Source organism: Pan paniscus, chromosome 5 (genome assembly GCF_029289425.2).
Source record: "Pan paniscus chromosome 5, NHGRI_mPanPan1-v2.0_pri, whole genome shotgun sequence".
In the NCBI taxonomy this organism is placed as follows: domain Eukaryota; kingdom Metazoa; phylum Chordata; class Mammalia; order Primates; family Hominidae; genus Pan; species Pan paniscus.
In genome coordinates this window covers 17,619,991-17,640,884 of record NC_073254.2, presented here as the reverse complement: position 1 = coordinate 17,640,884, position 20,894 = coordinate 17,619,991, and the positions used below count along the sequence as shown (strand labels likewise).

The 20,894-nt window shown below is 46.0% G+C and overlaps 1 protein-coding gene and 1 long non-coding RNA gene across 15 annotated transcripts in view; one reads left to right on the top strand and one right to left on the bottom strand.

Annotated features, from left to right (window-relative positions):
• The window catches only part of NQO2 (N-ribosyldihydronicotinamide:quinone dehydrogenase 2), a 34,349-nt gene that overhangs the window by 6,862 nt on the left and 6,593 nt on the right, over positions 1–20,894 (bottom strand). For 3 of the 14 annotated variants that reach the window (XM_055113139.2, XM_055113138.2, XM_034961366.3), the window contains 3 exons: positions 18,451–18,574; positions 5,955–6,046; positions 2,342–2,506 (listed from right to left, as the gene is read on the bottom strand). In XM_055113139.2, the coding sequence (XP_054969114.1) occupies positions 2,342–2,506; positions 5,955–5,961 (172 nt within the window). In that variant the 5' untranslated portion in view covers positions 5,962–6,046; positions 18,451–18,574. Of the gene's footprint in view, positions 1–2,341; positions 2,507–5,954; positions 6,047–7,861; positions 8,019–8,730; positions 12,719–13,200; positions 13,321–18,450; positions 18,575–20,894 lie in introns of those variants that run through there. The other 11 variants (XM_063605123.1, XM_063605124.1, XM_063605122.1 and 8 more) reach the window with 11 other exon arrangements.
• LOC117980513 (uncharacterized) lies at positions 12,843–13,944 on the top strand. Its single transcript, XR_004671811.2, has 2 exons — positions 12,843–13,169; positions 13,872–13,944. It is a non-coding gene; the product is annotated as an uncharacterized LOC117980513 (long non-coding RNA).

Below are 20,894 nucleotides of genomic sequence, written 5' to 3'. Positions count from 1 at the left end.
CCAAACATTCTCACTCCTAGGTGGGCATCCACAGCCCATCCCAACCATCCCAGTAGCACTGTGTATACTGGACTCCTCAGACAAGTCAAAGACATTTGCTGCAACCTGACCAGAAGCTGCACCCTGGGTCCGAGCTAGGGAAAGAGAAGCAGTCTGGGAGGGCTGCTGATTGAGCACTTCCTACCTAGCAGGTGCTGTGCTCTACACACATCACCTTTCTTCATAACAACTGGTGAGACTGGTGTATTTCCCAATTTACCAGAGAGCAAACTGACACCGAAGAGAGGCTGGATGTCTTGTTCAATGCCAAACAGGTCTAAAAAAATAAACTCTACACTTTAATTTCATGCTCACCTCCACATTTTTGAGTATCTGTGTCTTGATTTACATATTTTATATTGCTTATCTTTAGCTCTTAACAGGTCACCGTAGTGATTATTGTTTTTGATAGATTTGTCTGTTAGACTTAATACTAGTAATGAGTGGACTGTACACAATTACAGTATTAGAGTGTTCTGTGTACTTACTTTTACCAGTGGGTTTTACATCTTCAAATGTTTTCTTTTTGCACATTAGTGTTTTTCTTTCTTATTGAATTCCCTTTAGCATTTCTTGTAAGGTGGGTCTGGTGGTGGTGCATTTTCTCAGCTTTTCTTTGTTTGGGAAAGACTCTCTCTCTTTCAGAGTTGAAGGCTAGATTTGCTGGGTACAGTATTCTTGGTTGACAGTTTTGTTCTTTCAGCACTTTGAAAATGTCCCACTCCCTCCCAGCCTATATGTTTTCTGTTGAGAAGTCTGTTGCCAGATGAACTGGAGCTCTGTTACATGTTATTTGCTTTTAGGATCCTCTTTTTGTTCTTGACCTTTGAGAGTTTAATAATTATATGCCTTGGGGTAGTCCTATTTGAGTCAAATCTGTTTATTCTATGACCTTCCTCTACCAGGATATTTATCTCTTTCTGAAGTTTTAGAAAATTTTTCTGTTATTATTTCTTTGAATAAGCTTGCTATGCCTTGCTCTTGCTCAGCTTCCTCTTAAGCACCAATCATTCTTAGATTTGGTCTTTTGAGGTAATTTTCTATATTTTGTAAGAAATCTCCATACCTTTTTCTTTTTTCTCCTCTGTGTATTTTCAAATCACCTGCCTTTGAGTTCACTGATTTTTTCTTCTGCTTCATCCATTCTGCTGTTGAGAGCCTCTAATGAATTTTTCAGCAAATGTATTTCTAGTTCCAAGATTTCTGTTTGATTTTTTAAAAATTATTTCAATATCTTTGTAAAATTTAACTGATAAATTTCTGAATTGCTTTTCTGTGTGATCTTGAGGATTACCACATTTCCTTAAAAGTGCTATTCTGAATTCTTGGTCAGAGAGTCCAAACAGTGCTGTCTCGTTAGGTTCAGTCACTGGTTCCTTGCTTTGTCTGTGTGGAGAGGTCATGGTTCCCTGTTTACTGTTGTTTCTTGTGGATGACATCTATTTATTTCAGTCTTCTATGTCTGACTTGTTTTCATTTTTATTACATATATTTGCTTAGAAAGTCTTTGCAACTTTCTTATTAAAAAAATTTTTTTTTCCTCTACTAAGTCACCACCTGCTTTTTGGCACTAGATGGTGGTTTATGCCCACGTTTGCCTCAGCTCTAGTAACCTACTGTTCAGAGTGTGCCAGTCCTGAATATGAGAGGTTCCAAAGGGGATAGCATGGTAGTGTGGGAAGGCTGGCTAGCAGCTCATGCCCAGGAAACCTGCAGAATGTACCTCCTACAGTGTGGTGCTGCTGAACAGCCACTCTGGTTTGGCATCTCCTTTGGCTAAGTTACAGATCAGAGTTTCCAGGGCTGGGGACAATACTCCCATCTCCCTCCTTTGTCTCTGGCTGTTGTCAGGGATATTTCTCCCTTTAGGCACTCCTGATGCTTCCTGTGGGTTGAGGCAGGAACAGGTCTCCTTCCTGCCTGTTTCTGGGAACCCCAGAAAATTGAGAAGCTGATTGTCCCCCTTGATCTCTTTTCCAGTGTAGAACCTGTGACTTGGGAGGAAATTTCCCACACAGCTGGTGCTGGGTAGTTTGTGGGGAGGGGTGTCGTGGATATGATAGTCCAATCTCTTACCGTCTGCTTGGAGTTGTTTCATTTATGTGTGGTCTTGGGAACTATTTCATCTTCATATTTGACTTCTGGGATACTGCTGGTGATAATCCCAGTGCTATCTATTTGTTTTTGGAAAGTGAAGCTAGCTTGCTTCTATAATGCCATTTTGCAGCTGGAAGTCAACATTTTTTAAAGTAAAAAACATAAAGATGGTTTTTACAAATAGAGCATTTATCCCATGACTCACCGGTGATATCTTTGTCTGTGGCCCTCGGCTCAAAGTTCATGGCATACAAATCAGACACTGTGACGGTGCAGCCCTGCCTGCTCAGTTCATCTACAGCCACATTCTTCAAGGATCCGTTGAAAGACCTGGGTTCCTGGTGTGCATAGACAATGAGTACTTTCTTACCTAAATCAGGATAAGAAACAGTTCCTCTTGAAGAACAACCTCTCTCTGTTAAATTCAATGAAGACTAAGATGAAAATTGAATGTTCAGGTGCATCATAGTAATTGAAGCTAAGAAATATCAAATTTTCTTTTCTTTCTGTCTCTCTCTCTCTCTTTTTTTTAGACAGTCTCACTCTGTCACCCAGGCTGGAATGCAGTGGCATGATCTCAGCTCACTGCAACCTCTGCCTCCCAGGTTCAAGTGATTCTCATGCCTCAGTCTCCTGACTAGCTGGGACTACAGGTGTGTTTTGTGGGAAGTCAGGGACCCCGAACGGAGCAACTGGCTGAGGCCATGGCAGAAGAATTGTGAAGATTTCGTGGACATTTATTAGTTCCCCAAATTAATACTTTTGTAATTTCTTATGCCTGTCTTTACTGCAATCTCTGAACGTAAATTGTGAAGATTTCATGGACAGTTATCACTTCCCCAATCAATACCCATGTGATTTCCTATGCTTGTCTTTACTTTAATCTCTTAATCCCATCATCTTCGTAAGCTGAGGAGGATGTATATTGCCTCAGGACCCTGTGATGATTGTGTTAACTGCACAAATTGTTTGCAGAGCATGTGTGTTTGAACAATATGAAATCTGGGCACCTTGAAAAAATAACAGCAATGTTCAGGGAACAAGAGAGATAACCTTAAACTCTCACTGCCGGTGAGCCAGGCGGAACAGAGCCATATTTCTCTTCTTTCAAAAGCAAATGGGAGAAATATCACTGAATTCTTTTTCTCAGCAAGGAACATCCCTGAGAAAGAGAATGCGTCCCTGAGGGTGGGCCTCTGAAATGGCCGCTTCGCGGGGGCGGCTGTCTTTTATGGTCCAGCTGTAGGGATGAAATAAGCCCCAGTCTCCCGTAGCACTCCCAGGCTTATTAGGACAAGGAAATTCCTGCCTAATAAATTTTGGTCAGACCGGTTGTCTGCTCTCAAACCCTGGCTCCTGATAAGATGTTCTCAATGACAATGTGTGCCCAAAACTTCATTAGCAATTTTAATTTCACCCCAGTCCTGTGGTCCTGTGATCTCGCCCTGCCTCCATTTGCTTTGTGATATTCTATTACCTTGTGAAGCACGTGATCTCTGTGACCACACTCTATTTGTACACTCCCTCCCCTTTGGAAAATCACTAATAAAAACTTGCTGGTTTTACGGCTCGGGGGCATCACGGAACCTGCCGACATGTGATGTCTCCCCTGGACACCCAGCTTTAAAATTTCTCTCTTTTGTATTCTGTCCGTTTATTTCTCAGACCGGCCGACACTTAGGAAATATAGAAAAGAACCTACGTGAAATATTGGGGGTGAATTTCGCCCAATATCTGGCTGAATTTCCCCCGATAGATGTGTGCCACTACGCCCAGCTAATTTTTTGTATTTTTAGTACAGATGGGATTTTGCCATGTTGGCCAGGCTGGTCTTGAACTCCTGGCCTCAAGTGATCCACCCGCCTTGGCCTCCCAAAGTGCTGGGATTACAGGCATGAGCCACCGCACTTGGCCAGAAACACCAAACTTTCTTTTCTTTCCTTTTTTCTTTTTTCTTTTTTTTTTTTTTTTTGAAACAGAGTTTCGCTCTTGTTGCCCAGGCTGGAGCAACGATCTCAGCTCACTGCAACCTCTGCCTCCCGGGTTCAAGCAATTCTCCTACCTCAGCCTCCTGAGTAGCTGGGATTACAGGCATGCGCCACCACGCCCGGATAATTTTTTGTATTTTTAGTTAAGACAGGGTTTCTCCATGTTGGTCAAGCTGGTCTCGAACTTCCGACCTCAGGTGATCTGCCCACCTTGGCCTCCCAGAGTGCTGGGATTACTGGTATGAGCCACAGCACCTGGCCCCAGAAATACCAAACTTTCTAATAGGTGGCAGTTTTAAAGTAATGGGCAATTTAAAAATCCAGTTATTCATAGCTCAACATCACAATACAATGGGTCAAATTATATCTCCTCAAAAATACCACCACTAAATCTTTTAAAAGCCCAACTTAATTTGGTTATCCTCTATAAGAAGGTTTAGACCAGCTCCCTAACACCAAAATAAAGAACTGCTGGAATTAATCTTCCATGCTAACCCTACATTTGCAGATATCAGCTACAGGCACCTTTCAGTGTGGCACAGTTCTGCTTCCATCTCCCCCAGTCCATCAAATCTGACACTTAAACAAAACATGAGGAATCAGACCCGCTGGTCTCATGGGAAGGCAGGGCCACATGGAGCCCATCTTTCAGTGGTGATGCTGATAACAAAGAGGACTCTAGGAAGAGTCAGGCCCTCCTGGCACTGGCAGTATCGTTCACACCAGGGGCTTCTGAAGCAGTATTTTCCTCATTGGAAAGAGTCTCCAGGCTTATATACTGACTTCCTCTGGGAGGCAGCCTGGTGATTTGCTTAATTAAATTTACCCTGGTCACCTTTGAGAAGATGTTAAACTCTTGATTTAAATTTTTCATAATGACACTTTAAGGAAAAAATACACGTATCAGTTTGAACCAATGGGTTTCAGGGCATTGAGCTGACTACAAAGGTTGAATTCCATAAGTTAGATTCATGGTTAACATTTTAATTTTACTTTCTCAGACTCTTGTTTCAATAAAGGAACTATACTTAGGGGCTTAACAGGAGAATAGATGCAAATGAAATACCTACACCAATGGTTCTCAACTGGGGCAGTGTTGTGCCTGCTAGGGGACATTTCTCAATGCCTGGAGACATTTTGGTTTGTCACAGCTAGTGGGGGAGGGGTGCTACTGGCATCTGGTGGGCAGAGGCCAGGGATGGTGCTAAACAGGGTGCACAGGATAACCCCCCAAAACATAGGATTATCTGGCCCAAAATGTCAGTAGTGCCAAGGGCGAAAATCCGAATCTACACCATAATGTATAGAATAAGGTGAATCTGTGTGTTCTAACATGAAAGGCTCTCCATGTTATATCGTTAGGTGAAATTAAAAAGTTGCAAGATTGCATGTTCATGTATATGTGCATGATAAGCAGTTGCAAAAGCAAAGATAGAATCGTACTGAATTTTTACCCAAGATGCCTCCTGGGGTTCATTCACTTGAGCCCCTGCTATGGCCCAGGGAGAATTTCAGGGCCTGGAGGCACAGCAAAGACAGGATAGGCAGGGCCCCACTTTTGAGGAACCTAAATTCTGGAGGGAGTCGAAAGGAACAATGAAACAAGTGAGAACATAGAAAACAAGATAATTCCAGATAGTTTATACACTTCCACGTGGCTTGGATTTTTTACAAAAATGTATCCAATTTCTGATTAAGAGTCTAACTCCTACCTGGAAGGTCAATGTGGGAGGGTCACTTGAGCTCAGGAGTTTGAGACCAGCCTGGGCAATACAACAAAATCCCATCTCAAAAAAAAAAAAGTCTTACTCCACAATAGTGAATCATTACCTGCCATAGCTTAAGAAGGTGGATTCCTTCTCTCTGATTTGATGGGTGGCTGGGGCTTTCCTGCGTAGTCTCTCTTCAGCGAGTCCAGCAATCTGGAAGACAAAACGAACCCGGGAGGGGGGGAGAGGCATAGGTGAGGTCGAATGTACCACATCTAGGCATCACTGCTGCTTCCTGACAGACACGCAAACACATCAGAGAAAGACCTCAAGAGAGGCCAGGAATCTTCTGGAGATTTAGGCCTCAGAGGACAAGCCACGCAGGATGTCAAAACCCATACTTTTTTCCTTTTTTGAGAGGACTCTGAACCTTCCATCCAGACAGTCATACAGCAAAGGACCCAGGAAATGAGCCACGGTAGGAAGCAGGAGTTGGGCCTCCTTGGCCTTCCTGCCTTCCCCAGTTTTCCCCGCAGATCGAGCAGAAGGCTGGGGGATCAGTGAACCGCCACACCACCAATGGGTGCGTGCACTCCTCGGCTGGTGCCAGACACTGGTGGGCCAGCACTGGCAGTTGTCGGCCCTTCCCCTCACTTGAAAATAATGGGAGTTGGCTTAGACCCAGGCTCTAACCAGAAGTCTCAGAGATTCTCCAGGGATGCAGCGGAGGCCAGAGGAGCAGAGGAGACCCCCGCATCAGACAGACTTGGTGCAATTTCCAGCTCTGCCCATTGTAGCTGTGGGCCCTGCAGCACATCCCTCCACCCCTCTGTGCCTCAACCTCCTCATCAACAAAGTCACAGCATGGCCCAGAAGAGTGAGAGAGAGACAGTTGCTATGTGCGGCGGCTGGCACACAATGGGGCTCTGGAAAAACGTGAGTTCTCCCCAGGGGAGCCTTTGGCCTCACCCCCTCCTGGCCATCTCTGAAATTCTGGCTTCCTTCTGGGAGATACAAGGAGACTCCAACAAACCCACTCTCCCTACCATAAAAAAACAGCTCAGATAAAACTTAACAACAACAAAGCAAACAACTCAATGCAAAAATGGGCAGAAGGCTTGTGTAGGCTTTTCTCCAAAGATGTATGAATGGTCAGTAAGCCATGAAAAGATGCTTAGCATCACTAATCATTAGGGAAATGCAAATCAAAACCACAGTGAGATCCCATATCACACGCATTAGAATGGCTACTACTACCAAAAAACAAAATAACACACGTAGGTGAGGATGCGGAGAAGTTGGAACCCCGTGCACCGCTGGGGAAAGGTCGAGTGCTGCCGCTGCTGGAGAGGTGCTGTGGCCCCAAAAATTACAATTAGAAAAATGAGAATTAACATATGACTCAGCAATTCCATTCGTTACTCTGAACCCAAAAAACTGAAAGCAGGGTCTTGAAAACCACTTGCCCACCCATGTTCAAAGCAGCATTTTCCACAACAGCTAAAACATGGAAGCAACCCAAGTGTCTATCAGTACATGAATGAAAACAGCCAGAAAATTCTACCCTTAAAAGTGGCTAAAATGAGGTCAGGCACCGTGGCTCACACCTGTAATCCCAGCACTTTGGGAGGCCGAGGCAGGTGGATTACCTGAGGTCAGGAGTCCGAGACCAGCCTGGCCAACATGGCGAAACTCCGTCTCTACTAAAAATACAAAAATTAGCCAGGCGTGGTGGTGTGCACCTGTAATCCCAGCTACTCGGGAGGCTGAGACAGAGCGAGACTCTGTCCAAAAACACAAAAAACAAACAAACAAAAAAAGTGGTTAAAATGGTCAATTTTATGTGAGATGTTCTGTACCACAGTAGGAAAAAATGGGATAAAAAAACAATGCAGAGAGTGTGACTAGGGCTTAGTGTGAAGACACGCATCGCGCATGTTGTGTCCAAACGACAACGTGAACCTATCAGTGTGTCTTTACAGCAAAACAAAAAGCACAGAGACACACAAAAGTGGTGCTTATCCCCACCAGGACTGGAATCTTGAGCAGGGCCTGAATGAGCATCTTCCAAGGCCCACTCCTTATCTCCAGCTGTCCAGGAGCACAGGCACAGGGCTGGGGTCTGCAGAATACTGCAAGAAGTGAGGTGGGTGCTGAGGAGTGGGCTCCACCTAGGCCAGGTGCCCTGTGGATGGAAAGGAAAAGAGGCTACATCATTGTGGCTGAAGCTGAGTTGCGGGCAGGCATGGGACTTAACAGAGTGGGGCACTGTCACTCCCTAAGAGGGCAGACAGCTCTGATCACTCCAAACACCCAAAGGTGACTTCAAATCCTTCCCCATTCGCTTGACTTCACTGGACAGCTGGGAATCTGCATCTTTGGTGACTGAATATCCCCACTCTGGTTCCCTAAGGACAGACCCTGAATTGATTCCAGGAATCCATGCGTCCAGGTAAGCACTACATTTCCTAGGCTGCCTTGCAGTTGAGATGGCCAGTGAGGTATCAGCAGAAGTCACAGGCGGGGCTTCCAAGAAATACCCTCAAGAAGCTAACTCAGCTGGGGCTGGGAGTGTGGGAGCTAGTTCCCTCTGGCTTTGTCGCTGGCTCTCTTCCCAGCTGGACTGTGGGATGATGCTAGGGCTCAGTCAGCCTTCTTGTCATCCTGGGGATGGAGGCTATGCACCAAGGGCAGGGAGCAGAAATACCAAAGGAACCTGGATTCCCAGGGCTCTCTTGGGGCTGCAAGATGGTGGTGCATTGGCAACTGCAGATATTTGTGTTTATGTATTTTCCATGCAGAAACATCTACAATGGCACTGAGTCTGTAGCGAGGGCCATGCACTGTCTGTCTGAAAGTGCATAAGGGCTCCAGGCACAGGCTTTGTGTCCAAGTACCTTGCTGTGTTTAAGATACATCACAGCACTGGAGAATGTGGGAGAGGTCACATTCATCCCTTCAAAGCGCAGGGAGGTTCCTATTCTGACACCAGCAACACTTACAAGAATGAACCTAAAGCTGGGCAGTGAGGAAGGAAAGGAAAAAGAAAGTTTATGAATACAGGTAGTATTGTTTGAACCGGTAAGTTGCACTATAAATCACAATAAAAGATAGTCTGTATATCACTAAAACAGAAGAGTTGGCTGCCCTGAGGATGAGGCCTTTGGGTCTCCAGGCATTTGCCAGCTCTCCTAGCCCAGGGGCAGGGGCAGCTGCACAGCCCTCTGCTTTTCCTAGAATTCTCAGCAGCGAGCATGTGTCAGGGAGAGACATGGTTGTCTTAGCACTGAGGCTGAAATCCTGGATGTTCTTGGGAGGGCAGTGATTGTGAAGAACAAGTTACTTGTCTAGTTCCTGGGGGGTCACTCCTCAAAGCCTCCCGATGAGGCAAGTTTGCAGGATCCATGCTCCCTGAGCCAGCAGTGACACCCACACTTGGCAGTGAGAAGTGGGGCTGTAACTTACAGGGTGAGCCAAAATGGCGGGTCCGGAAAGGGATTATCTTAAAGGAAAAAGAGAGGAGAGTGAGTGACTTCATCATTAGCTGGGAGGCTCTACAGTGCCCTGGTGGACAGTCAGTACCTGGAGGTGACTTTGTAGAAAGCAAACTTTGGCTATCACAATGCATAGGGAGGCCTGGCAAAGCCCAGGGAAGCAGAAGGCCCAGCACTTTGAGAGGCTGAGGCAGGAGATCACTTGAGCCTAGGAATTTGAGACCAGCCTGGGCAACATAGTGAGATCCCATCTCTACCAAAGATTTTTAAAAATTAGCCAGGTGTGGTGGTGCATGCCTGTAATCCCAGCTACTCAGGGGGCTGATATTAGAGGATTGCTCCACTCCAGACTGGGTGACAGAGTTAGACTCTGTTTCAAGAAAAAAGAGAAAGTAAAAGAAAAAAAAGAAAGCCTGTTTGGCTGAACTGTGGTTCAAAAAAAAAAGAGTGGGTGGTGGGAGATGCAGTCAGGGAGGTGGGAGGGGTCTGACCTGACCCCTCCTAGGGTAGGGGTGAGGATTTTATTCTAAGCCTGACAGAAAGCCCTTGGAGCCTCTTAAGCTGGAGAGTAACATGGAATGATCGCCAGTTGCGGTGGCTCACACCTGTAATCCCAGCATTTTGGGGGGCCGAGGTGGGGGGATCACCTGAGGTCAGGAGTTTGAAACCAGCCTGGTCAATGTGGCAAAACCCCGTCTCTACTAAAAAATACAAAAATTATCCGGGTATGGTGGCATGTGCCTGTAGTCCCAGCTACTTGGGAGGCTGAGGCAGGAGAATCACTTGAACCTGGGAGGTGGAGGTTGCAGTGAGTCAAGATTGTGCCATTGCACTCCAGCCTGGGCAACAGAGCAAGACTCTATCTCAAAAAAGAAAAATAAAATAGAGTGATATGAAATGATTTACCTTTGTAAACGTTGCCAGTGTTTCTGCAGACTGGGGGAACACCTTATCCTGATTCCCAAAGTGATTGCCCGAAATCATGTTGTTTGTATGAAATGCTTCATTTTCACTCCTCTAGACAGGGCATCCATTCTTCAGTGTCCCCAGCTCACCACTCCCTTTTGTATTCCTTGGCCCAGTTTACATGTTTACATCATATGCCTGGTGGCATGTGAGTTTGTGACTTCTGTCTCCATCCCCCTAGCGGTTAAGAATAAGAATCTGAGGTCCAAGAGCTGAGTGACTGACTCAGCTCTATTTGAGTGACTCAGCTCTATTTTCTATACTATTTGAAATAGTGGGGAAAGACTCCAACACAGGCTCTTGACTTGCAGTTGTGTCACTGTTCACTTGACCCCAGGCACTTCCCTTGGCACCCCATCCACAGCAGTGACAGTTCTCTCCCTTTTTAGAAACTATGCACCTACCCAGGCCTACAGGAAAAAAGAGCCATGTGGTTATTAAACTGTATATACCAGGTCAAATGGGCTCTGATATTTTTGACGTGTACATTATTTAATTTTAAGAAGTTATTTTGTAATGTTTTCACTTTTTTTCCTGTGCCTCTTTCCATGTGGAGAGTCCCCGTGCTGGGCATTCTAACAGACAACATTTCACAGTGTATTCAGTGTGTATTCATGCGGCAGCTAAACCATTGCCTGCATACCCTTTTGTGCCCATTTTCCTATTTCTGGGACCTTAGGTTATTTCCATTTTTTTCCTAAAACTATAAACAGCACAGCTAGAAGTATATATTATTTAATACTTGTTCCTTTTCATGTATTTCTTTGGCTGTGATCTTCGGAGATTAAAGGTTAAACTGATTTATTTTTTCAGAGATTAAAGGTTAAAGAAGCTGATCTTTGGCCGGGCGCAGTGGTTCATTAATCCCAGCACTCTGGGAGGCCGAGGCAGGCGGATCACCTGAGGTCAGGAGTTTGAGACCAGCCTGACTAATATGGTGAAACTCCATTTCTACTAAAAATACCAAAAATTAGCTGGGTGTAGTGGCACGCACCTGTAATCCCAGCTACTCGGGAGACTGAGGCAGGAGAATAGCTTGAACCCGGGAGGCAGAGGTTGCAGTGAGCTGAGATTGTGCCATTGCACTCCAGCTTGGGCAATAAGAGCGAAACTCCATCTCAAAAAAAAAAAAAAAAAAAGAAAAGGAAGAAGAATGAGGTCAAGACCAGCCTGGCCAATATGGTGAAACTCCTGCCTGTACTAAAAATACAAAAATTAGCTGGGCATGGTGGCAGGCGCCTGTAATCCCAGCTACTCGAGGGGCTGAGGGGGGAGAATCGCTTGAACCTGGAAGGCAGAGGTTGCAGTGAGCTGAGATTGCCCCACTGCACTCCAGCCTGGGCAACAGAGTGAGACTCTTCTAAAAAAAAAGAAAAAAGAAAAAGAGGGCCGGGAGCAGTGGCTCACGCCTGCAATCCCAGCACTTTGGGAGGCCCAGGCGGGCGGATCACGAGGTCAGGAGTTTGAGACCAGCCTGACCAACATGAAACCCGTCTCTACTAAAAATACAAAAAATTAGCCAGGCGTGGTGGCGCGCCCCTATAATCCCAGGTACTCGGGAGGCTGAGGCAGGAGAATTGCTTGAACCCGGGAGGCGGAGGTTGCAGTGAGCCGAAATCGTGCCACTGCACTCCAGCCTGGGCGACAGAGTGAGACTCCGTCTCGGGAAAAAAAAAAAAAAAAAAGCTGATTTTTTTTCCCCAGAGAGATTATAGGTTAGAGAAGTTGATTTTTCATTTTTTCCACAGTGCCACAATGTCCTTGACAAAGGCAGCGCAAACCAGTGGTTCAGCCGCGCCTTCAGGGCAGAGCTGGGCAGCGCACGGGCCTAAACCCCGGTACCCCCTTTACAGACTGACCTTGGGCCCGCTGATTCCTACTTGTAATATGACTATGATACCAGCACCCGCTCCATAGGGTTGAGGGCAGATTCCACCAGACGATTCGACACCGGGACCCTGCGTGTGGGCGCGTTCCGTGAGAGCCAAGCACGATCCTATGTACAGAATGGTCCCTGGCCCGGGCGCGACGACCCACAGGGCCATATGGCCGGCCAGCTGAAATCCCAGAGAGCGTTCTAGCCGTCCATTCCGGGAACTGTCCTTCCCAAGTCCCCCGGTCCCCGACAGGGGATCACTCACCTTTCGACCAGCGCACGCCCCAGTAGGAGCCGCAGGACTGGGACCCGCGTCTCCCCAAGGACCGCTCTAGGAGTTGCGCGAGGTTCCGGCCGCACTGGGCCGCGCACTCGCAGACGCCTGGAGGGCGGGAGCGCTGCGACTGCGCCCCCGGGGACCACGGACCGGTGCCAACCTAAGCAGCCCAGAACCTGCCCCGCGCCGCGGGACTGCAGGCCTCTTTACGCAGCACGCCTACCACGCCGAGGCCCCGCCCACTCACCCGCCCCGCCCACGAGCCCCGCCCACGAGCCCCGCCCACGAGCCCCGCCCACGAGCCCCGCCCACACCCCTCCCCGCCCCTCGAGCCCCGCCCGCTCCCCGCCCCGGCGTTGCGGTGCCTCGCTCCGCGCCCGCCCACGCCCAGGCCCCGCCTCCACAGCGGCGTCCCGCCCCACCCACACCTCGCCTCGGCCCCTAAGCTCCGCCCACTCCCCGCCCCTGAGGTCCATCTGGGGCCTCGCCCGGCGATCTGGGACTGGGGAGGACCCTGCTGACTTCCAGGCAGGTGGAAACTGGATTGATAGAAATCCAGCGCGGGGAGGCTGTGCCGAGAGGAGGGACGCCCCTGCCCTGCGCCTCCCGCTCCCCATCCCTAGCTGGTATCCCGGTTACAGAATGAGGGTCCGTGGTGCAACAGAAAGAATGAGCCACTGACACACTCATCAGCTTGCTCGGATCTCCCGGGGAGTTACGCTGGTGAGAGAAACCAGTCCCAAAGGTCACTCACCGACGGCGCCGCTGGTGTACTGGTATTATGCAAGATGCCCTCGCAAAGGTCACGCACGGATTGTTCATTTATCCAAAGACCAAAGGAGAGAAATGCAGGACTCATTAGCAGTGCCCAGGAGATAGGGGGCGGGTGGGTGTGGCTATAAAAACGTAACCCCGGGGGGTGCCTGTGAAGGAAATCTGCGTCCCGCGGAACGCAACACGCTGTTGGGATACTGGACTGTCCTTTGTGAGATGCCACTATCGGGGGAAACCGGATGGCTCCACAGAAAAAGTTCGTTTAAAGGAAAATGGTTTAAGGCCAAGGAAATACCTAGAAAACGGAAAGTCTTGAAACCAGAGCCGGTGGGGAGTTATGGGGGGCGGTGCTGGTGAATAGTTTGGGCCGACTTTTTCCAGCGCTTGCTGGCTTCTGCCACCTCATTTGGCAGTCACCTGCCACTGTGACCTCCCCAAGTCCCTTCTCCAAACTCAATTCCTTGATTTCTGGTGTCCCGGGATGGCCCCACTCCAACAATAGAGCAGAAGGAAGGAAGGTTTCCCCTGTGTTTAGAACCTTCCTAACGAAAATAACTGCAACTCTTGATTGCACCTCCTGAGGGTCGTTGGGACTTTCCCTCTCAGATACTTACTGGTTCATTCATTCGTTCATTTTGCTTTAACTCACAGTGGCCCTCCCCAACCTAAGGTGCACTGCTGGGATTGGTCTATGTGCTGATGATGTTCTCCTTGTCTTCAGAGGTGAGAATGTGCCCTCCCTCCGAGAAGCCCTCTTGCCCCTGAGCTCCCCAGCAGGGAACAGGCTGCCTTGTCTTGTGAGTCCAGATCCTGGGAACAACTTTCATTTAGGAATGGAACAGCAGGTCCTGGGAGCATTGGCGCCTGCGCGCCCATCATGCGCGTGTGTGATGCAACATCACCACCTTGTGGCAGCGAGGAGCTATCACAACGTGGACTGAGCAAGTTGCTCCCTGCTTGGGGTTGGAAGCTGGACTGGCCTAGTTCCCTGGGTCTTTTGTAAGCTGAATGGTGGTAGATTCCAGGACAGTTCAGTAGGAGCCCATCCTCAAAAGGAAAATAACAGAACTTCCTGCTAATCTGGTATTGGGTCTGAGCAATTACTGCACACGAATGAGATTGACCATAATTGCATCCTGAGTTTGAGGAGGAGGTCACGCTACTAAGACGAGATAAAATCAGCTCCAACGACAAGCATCATCTCTGGGGGTTTCCAGATTCTCACTTTTCATTTAATCCCCAGCCTTAGTGGAATGCAAGAGTCGGAGTCGGCATTCTGGGCAGGGAGGCAGGTGAGGCAGGTACACATCTCCTCTTCTCCCCAACGCCCCGTGTTTCTATTTCTGAATAAAATGAACCATCATGGTGCTAAGGTAAGGCTAAACTAGCTGAGCCACCTCCTGAAGAGGTCATTGCTTTTGTTTTTATTTAATGAGATTTCTTTCCCTTCTGCTACCAGCATCCCTATTCCTTTGGAAAACTGCTTCTTCATAATAACATAAAGGTTTTGGATTTTTTGTTTTGTTTTTTGGGTAGCAAAATCTGTATAACGTGAAATTTTCTATTTTCACCATTTTAAGTGTACAATTCAGTGGCATAAATTACCTTTAGAGTGCTGTGCAACCATTACAACTATTTATTTTCAAAACGTTTTCATTATCCCAAATAGAAACACTTGGGTCGGGGGCCATAGATCACGCCTGTAATCCCAGCACTTTGGGAGGCAGAGGCATGCAGATCACCTGAGGTCAAAAGTTTGAGACCAGCCTGGCCAACATGGCGAAACCCCATCTCTACAAAAATTTGCCAGGTGGTGTACACCTGTAATCCCAGCTACTCAGAGGCTGAGGCAGGAGAATTGCTTGAACCCAGGAGGCGGAGGCTGCAGTGAGCTGAGATCGTGGCACTGCACTCCAGCCTGGATGACAGAGCGAGACCCTGTCTCAAACAAAAACAAAAACAAATAGAAACACTGCACTTATTGGTTAATAAATCCCCATTCTCCCCTCCTTCCACTCCTGGTAGCCTCTAATCTACTTTCTGTCTCCATGAATTTGTCTATTGCATGTATTTCATATAAGTGGAATCCTACAAGATGTGGCCTTTTCACTAAGCTTTTTTCCCTCAAAAACCTTGTTGCTGAGTTTCATCCGTGTTGTAGTATGCATCAGAACTTCATTCCTTTTTATGGCCGAATAATAGAAAAATGTGTATACTGCCTGGCCAATGTGGGGAAACCCCGTCTCTACTAAAAACACAAAAATTAGCTGGGCGTGGTGGTGGGCACCTGTAATCCCAGCTACTCGGGAGGCTGAGGCAGGAGAATCACTTGAACCCAGGAGGCAGAGGTGGCGGTGAGCTGAGATTGTGTCATTGCACTCAAGCCTGGGCAACAAGAGCAAGACTGACAGAAAGAAAAGAAAAGAAAGAGAGAAAGGAAGGAAGGAAGGAAGGAAGGAAGGGTACCAGGCATTGTTTATCCACTCATCTGTTGTTTGACTATTGTGAATAATATTGCAATGATTATTGGTGTACAAGTATCTGTTTCAGTCCCTGTGTTCATAATTTTGGTTATACATCTTGGAGTGGAATTGTCGGTATTACAATTCTATGGTCATTCTATGTTTAGCTTTCTGAGGAACAGCCAAACTGTTTTCCACAGTGTCTACACCATTTCACATTTTCACCAACAATGTACACAGGTTCCAACTTCTCTACATTCTCACGCACATTTGTTATGTTTCTTTTTTTTCCCTCTAAATTATAGCCATCCTAGCAAGTGCGAAGTGGTTTTGATTTGCATTTCCCTAAGGACTAATGACTTTGAGCATCTTTTCATGTGCTTACTGGCCATTTGTATACCTTCCTTGGAGAAATGTCTATTCAAGTCCTTTGTTGACCATTTAATTGGGTTGTTTGTCTATTTGTTGTTGAGTTGTAGGTTTTTTGTTTGTTTGTTTGTTTGTTTTTTGAGACGGAGTTTTGCTCTTGTTGCCCAGGCTGGAGTGCAATGGCGAGATCTCGGCTCACCGCAACCTCCGCCTCCTGGGTTCAAGTGATTCTCATGCCTCAGCCTCCCGAGTAGCTGGGATTACAGGAATACGCCACCACGACTGGCTAATTTTGTATTTTTAGTAGAGACAGGTTTTCTCCATGTTGGTCAGCCTGGTCTCAAACTCCCGACCTTAGGTGATCCGCCCACCTCGGCCTCCCAAAGTGCTGGGATTACAGGCGTGAGCCACCGCGCCCGGCCGAGTTGTAGGTGTTCTTTACATATTCTGGATGTTATCAGACATAGGATTTACAAATATTTTCTCCCATTCTGTAGGTTGTCTTTCACTTTCTTGAAAATGTCCTTTGATATAAAAGTTTCACATTTTTTATGAACTCCAATTTACCTATTTTTTGTTGTTTCTTCCTGGGCTTTTAGTGTCTTATCTAAGAACCCAAAACACAAGATCATGAAGATTTACTCTTACGTTTTCCTCTATATGGCTTTAGTTCTTATATTTAGGTTGTGAATTATTTTTCACATATGGTGTGAAGTGGAGCCCAACTTTAGTCTTGCATGTGGAAATCCATTTCTCTCACAGCATATATTAAAGAAACTATTATTTCATCATTGAATGGACTTGGCATTCATGTCAAAAATTCACTGGCCACAGATGTATGGATTTATTGAGGATCCCTTGTACATCTCTTGCAGCTTTTAAGATTCTCCCTTAGTCTTATACAGGCATATCTGCCTTATTCTGCTTCTCTTTATAGTACTTCCACAGATGTTGCATTTTTTTTTTTACAAATTGAAGGTCTGTGGCAATCCTGTGTCAAGGAAGTCTATGTATATGTGATCAATATTATTATCAATTATTATATTGTGATTCCTCAGAAAGGTTACAAAATCTATTGACACCTCTAGCATGGGATAGTGACACATATAACAGATACTGACACCCTGTCCATCACTGAACTGTGTGTGGATTGATCAAAGCAATCTTTGAGTGAGTCTAGTTTCCCCTCTGGTAGGACCTACTTAGACGGAGAGAAAATATTTTCTCACCACTTACATTAATCTAGATTTAGATATAGTTGTCCTGTATTTGTGTGTTCCATATCTGCTGATTCAACCAACCTCCAATGGAATATATTTGAAAGAAAAAGCAATACAACAATAAAAAAATACAAATAAAAATACAGTGTAACAACTATTTATATAGCATTTACATTGTATTAGGTACTATATGTAATCTAGAGATTATTTACAGTATATGGGAGACTGTGCAAAGGTTATGTGTCAATACTATGCCATTTTATATCAGGGATTTGAGCATCTGTGTATTTTGATATATGTGAGGGGTCCTGGTCCCAGTCCTCCATGAATACCCAGGATTGACTATATATTTTTGGATGTTAAATCACCTTGCAGAACTTGAAAAAAAAGTTATCAAGTAAACTATCTCCAGGTGAAATAGTCCATATCAGTACCGTCTTTCAAGTATTAGTTGTTTATCAGTCAGATTACTATTAAGGCTGACATAACTTTGATCAGACCAAGTTTCTGAACAGTTCATATCCCTAAACTGAACATTAGTTCCTCGTTCTCATGCAACACATAGCCCGTTTTTCTTTGCACATTGTCTGATTTTCATATGTGCTTGACACTTAATAATTTTAAGTTCCTATGGCTTTACTAGTGCATAGAAAAGATTTTCAACTGTATCATAGGACTTGTGAAAATGGAAAGAATGGAAAATGTAAGACGAAGTGTAGACACTAAAATCTTAGACTCAACACCCTTATATCATATGGCCTTCTTCTAAGGAGTGTAGGTTCCTGTCTTAGTCTGTTTTGTGTTGCTATAAAGGAATACCTGAGGCTGAGTAATTTATAAAGATAAAAGGTTTATTTGGCTAATGACTCTGAATGGTTGGAAAGTTCAAGGTTGGGCATCTGCATCTGGTGAGGGCCTCAGGCTGCCTCTACTCATGGAGGAAGGTGAAGGAGAACTGGAGTGTGCAGAGATTACATGGCAAGAGAGTAAGCAAGAGAGAAAGGAGGGAGGTCAAGGATTGTTTCTAACAACAAGCTCTGGAAGAACTCACTCACCCCTGAGGGAGGGCATTCATCTATTCATAAGGATCTGGCCCGGCAACCTAAACACCACCCATTAAGCCCCACTCCAACATTGGTGATCACATTTCAACTTGAGGTCAGGCTTGGCGGTGCTCACCTGTAGTCCCAGCTACTCCAGAGGCTTAGGTGGGAGGATTGCTTGAGCCCAGGAGTTCAAGGCTACGGTGAGTCACAAACACACCACAGCACTCCAGCCTGGGTAACAGAGCGAGGCCCTGTATCTATGAAAACAAGAAAAAAGATGAAACAAATTTCAACATGAGGTTTGGAAGGAACAAACATCTAAATCACACAGTAGTTCCTGACCTGAAGCTATTGTCACATTATTGGTGTGTATAATTTAGAAATATGTCATTAATAGCCAATACTCAGATCTAGAAAACTAGTGGACAAAGCGAGTGCTTTAAAACCAAAGTGGCATTTAAAAAAAAATCAAACCTACTGGTTTTCTTACTAAGTAAGTCTTGAAATAATGCACTATAGAGATCCTGTCTTATCTATACAGCTAGAGAGAATAACAAATTTTACTTTTATCAGTTAAATAAATTTTGTCTTAATATGACTTATTATTTATATTTATGTTTTTACATTTCAAAAACACTATGTTATTCAATTGAATGACTTATAATTTTTGAGTTACCTGGTCACTGTATTATCATTGTCAGTTATTATATTTCACATGCATTACTTAGTAAAGAAAAATCTTGGGGCCGGGCACGGTGGCTCACACCTATAATCCCAGCACTTTGGGAGGCCAAGGCGGGCGGATCACGAGGTCAGGAGATCGAGACCATCTTGGCTAACATGGTGAAACCCTGTCTCTACTAAAAATACAAAAAATTAGCCGGGCGTGGTTGCAGGTGCCTGTAGTCCCAGCTATTCGGGAGGCTGAGGCAGGAGAATGGCCTGAACCCGGGAGGCGGAGCTTGCAGTGAGCAGAGATCGTGCCACTGCACTCCAGCCTGGGCGACAGAGCGAGACTCCGTCCCCCCCCAAAAAAAAAAAAAAGAAAAATCTTTACCAAGGCCTGATTTCTTGGGCATATTGATATAATATATAGTTAAACATGTTATTGATAGACAAGAAGTTTCTCAAGAATATTATGTTTGTGCAGAAATTACCACATAAAATTAAATCCTTCTTTTCGGCTATTTTTTAAAAACTTAGGCTGATATTAATGAAAAAACTGAAACCCAAATGAAGCCTGGAGTTAATAGTAATGTACAATGTTGGGACCTTAGTTTCCACAAATGTATCTGTTTTACTTTAAGATCTTCAAGATGCGGAGCACCCCTACAATGATTAGGAGAGACACAGGCTAGAAATAGTTTATTACTTACAGATCCTGGGACACATGGCATACCTGGAGGCCACCTTCATGGAAATCAGGGAGTGCAGGCAGAGAGACCAAGACAGCAACCCATGGGCCAACACCTTTATTGGGTCCAGGGTGTTATCCAAACAGGTTTCCCATGGGGAGTTTTATTCGGTGGGTTTACAGCAAGCAGGCATGAGTTCCAGGAGGTGGCACAGTGACTGAGTGGTGGGCCCCGTGGCGCATCTGCACATTCTAGGTGGGGTGTGAGGGTCAGTGTGGCCAGTAGGTTCTATGCAGCTGTGCCATAGAGAAGTGGTCAACAGGAGATAGTTGTATGAGGCAGATATCTGGATCCACCACATAACAGAACTGGGAGAAGGTGGAGAGCCAGCAACTTTGTCCAGGGTGACTGAGCCTTGATTTTGATGTGGGAAAGTCCAATGTATATTCAAAATGGATGTGGAGGCAACCCAACATAAGAATTCACAACACTACCATGGTGATATGTTACCATTAGGGGAAACTGTGTTAAGGGAATATGGTAAACTACCTGTATTATCCGACTTTCCTGTGAATCTAAAGTTATTCCAAAGTAAAAAAAAAAATTGTATTAAAAATAACTATTATAAATAAAAGTTTAATGACACTAAAATCCCTGCTTTAAAATATCTTATGAGCTAGCAGAGTACATTTCTAACTTATATGTTATATATGCTGTTAACTATGAGAAGATCTCCCCCAAAATCATGTTTTTCTGATTTCTTATAAAAATACTAATACAAGGAACCTGGGAGGCAGAGGTTGCAGTGAGCCAAGACCACGCCACAGCACTCCAGCCTGGCCAACAGAGCAAGACTCCATCTCAGGAAGTAGTGGGATTGCTGGGTTCTAGCACAAATCGGGGCCATGGTCTCATGGACAGTGTGGCCAGACTCCTTCCCTGGGGCTCCACCGCCTGGCCCCTCCACCAGCAATGCGTCCAAGGGCGCGCTCCCTGAGCCGTGCCTTTGGGGCACGAGATCTGATTTGGGGATTCGCCTGGACAAGAAGCAGAACGGAGGACTGTGTGATAGATAGAGCTCCCTCTCCCCTCTCCCCTCCCCCCTCCCCCCTCTCCCTTCTCCCCTCTCCCCTCTCCCCTCTTTCCACGGTCTCCCTCTGATGCCGAGCCGAAGCTGGACAGTACTGCTGCCATCTCAGCTCACTGCAACCTCCCTGCCCGA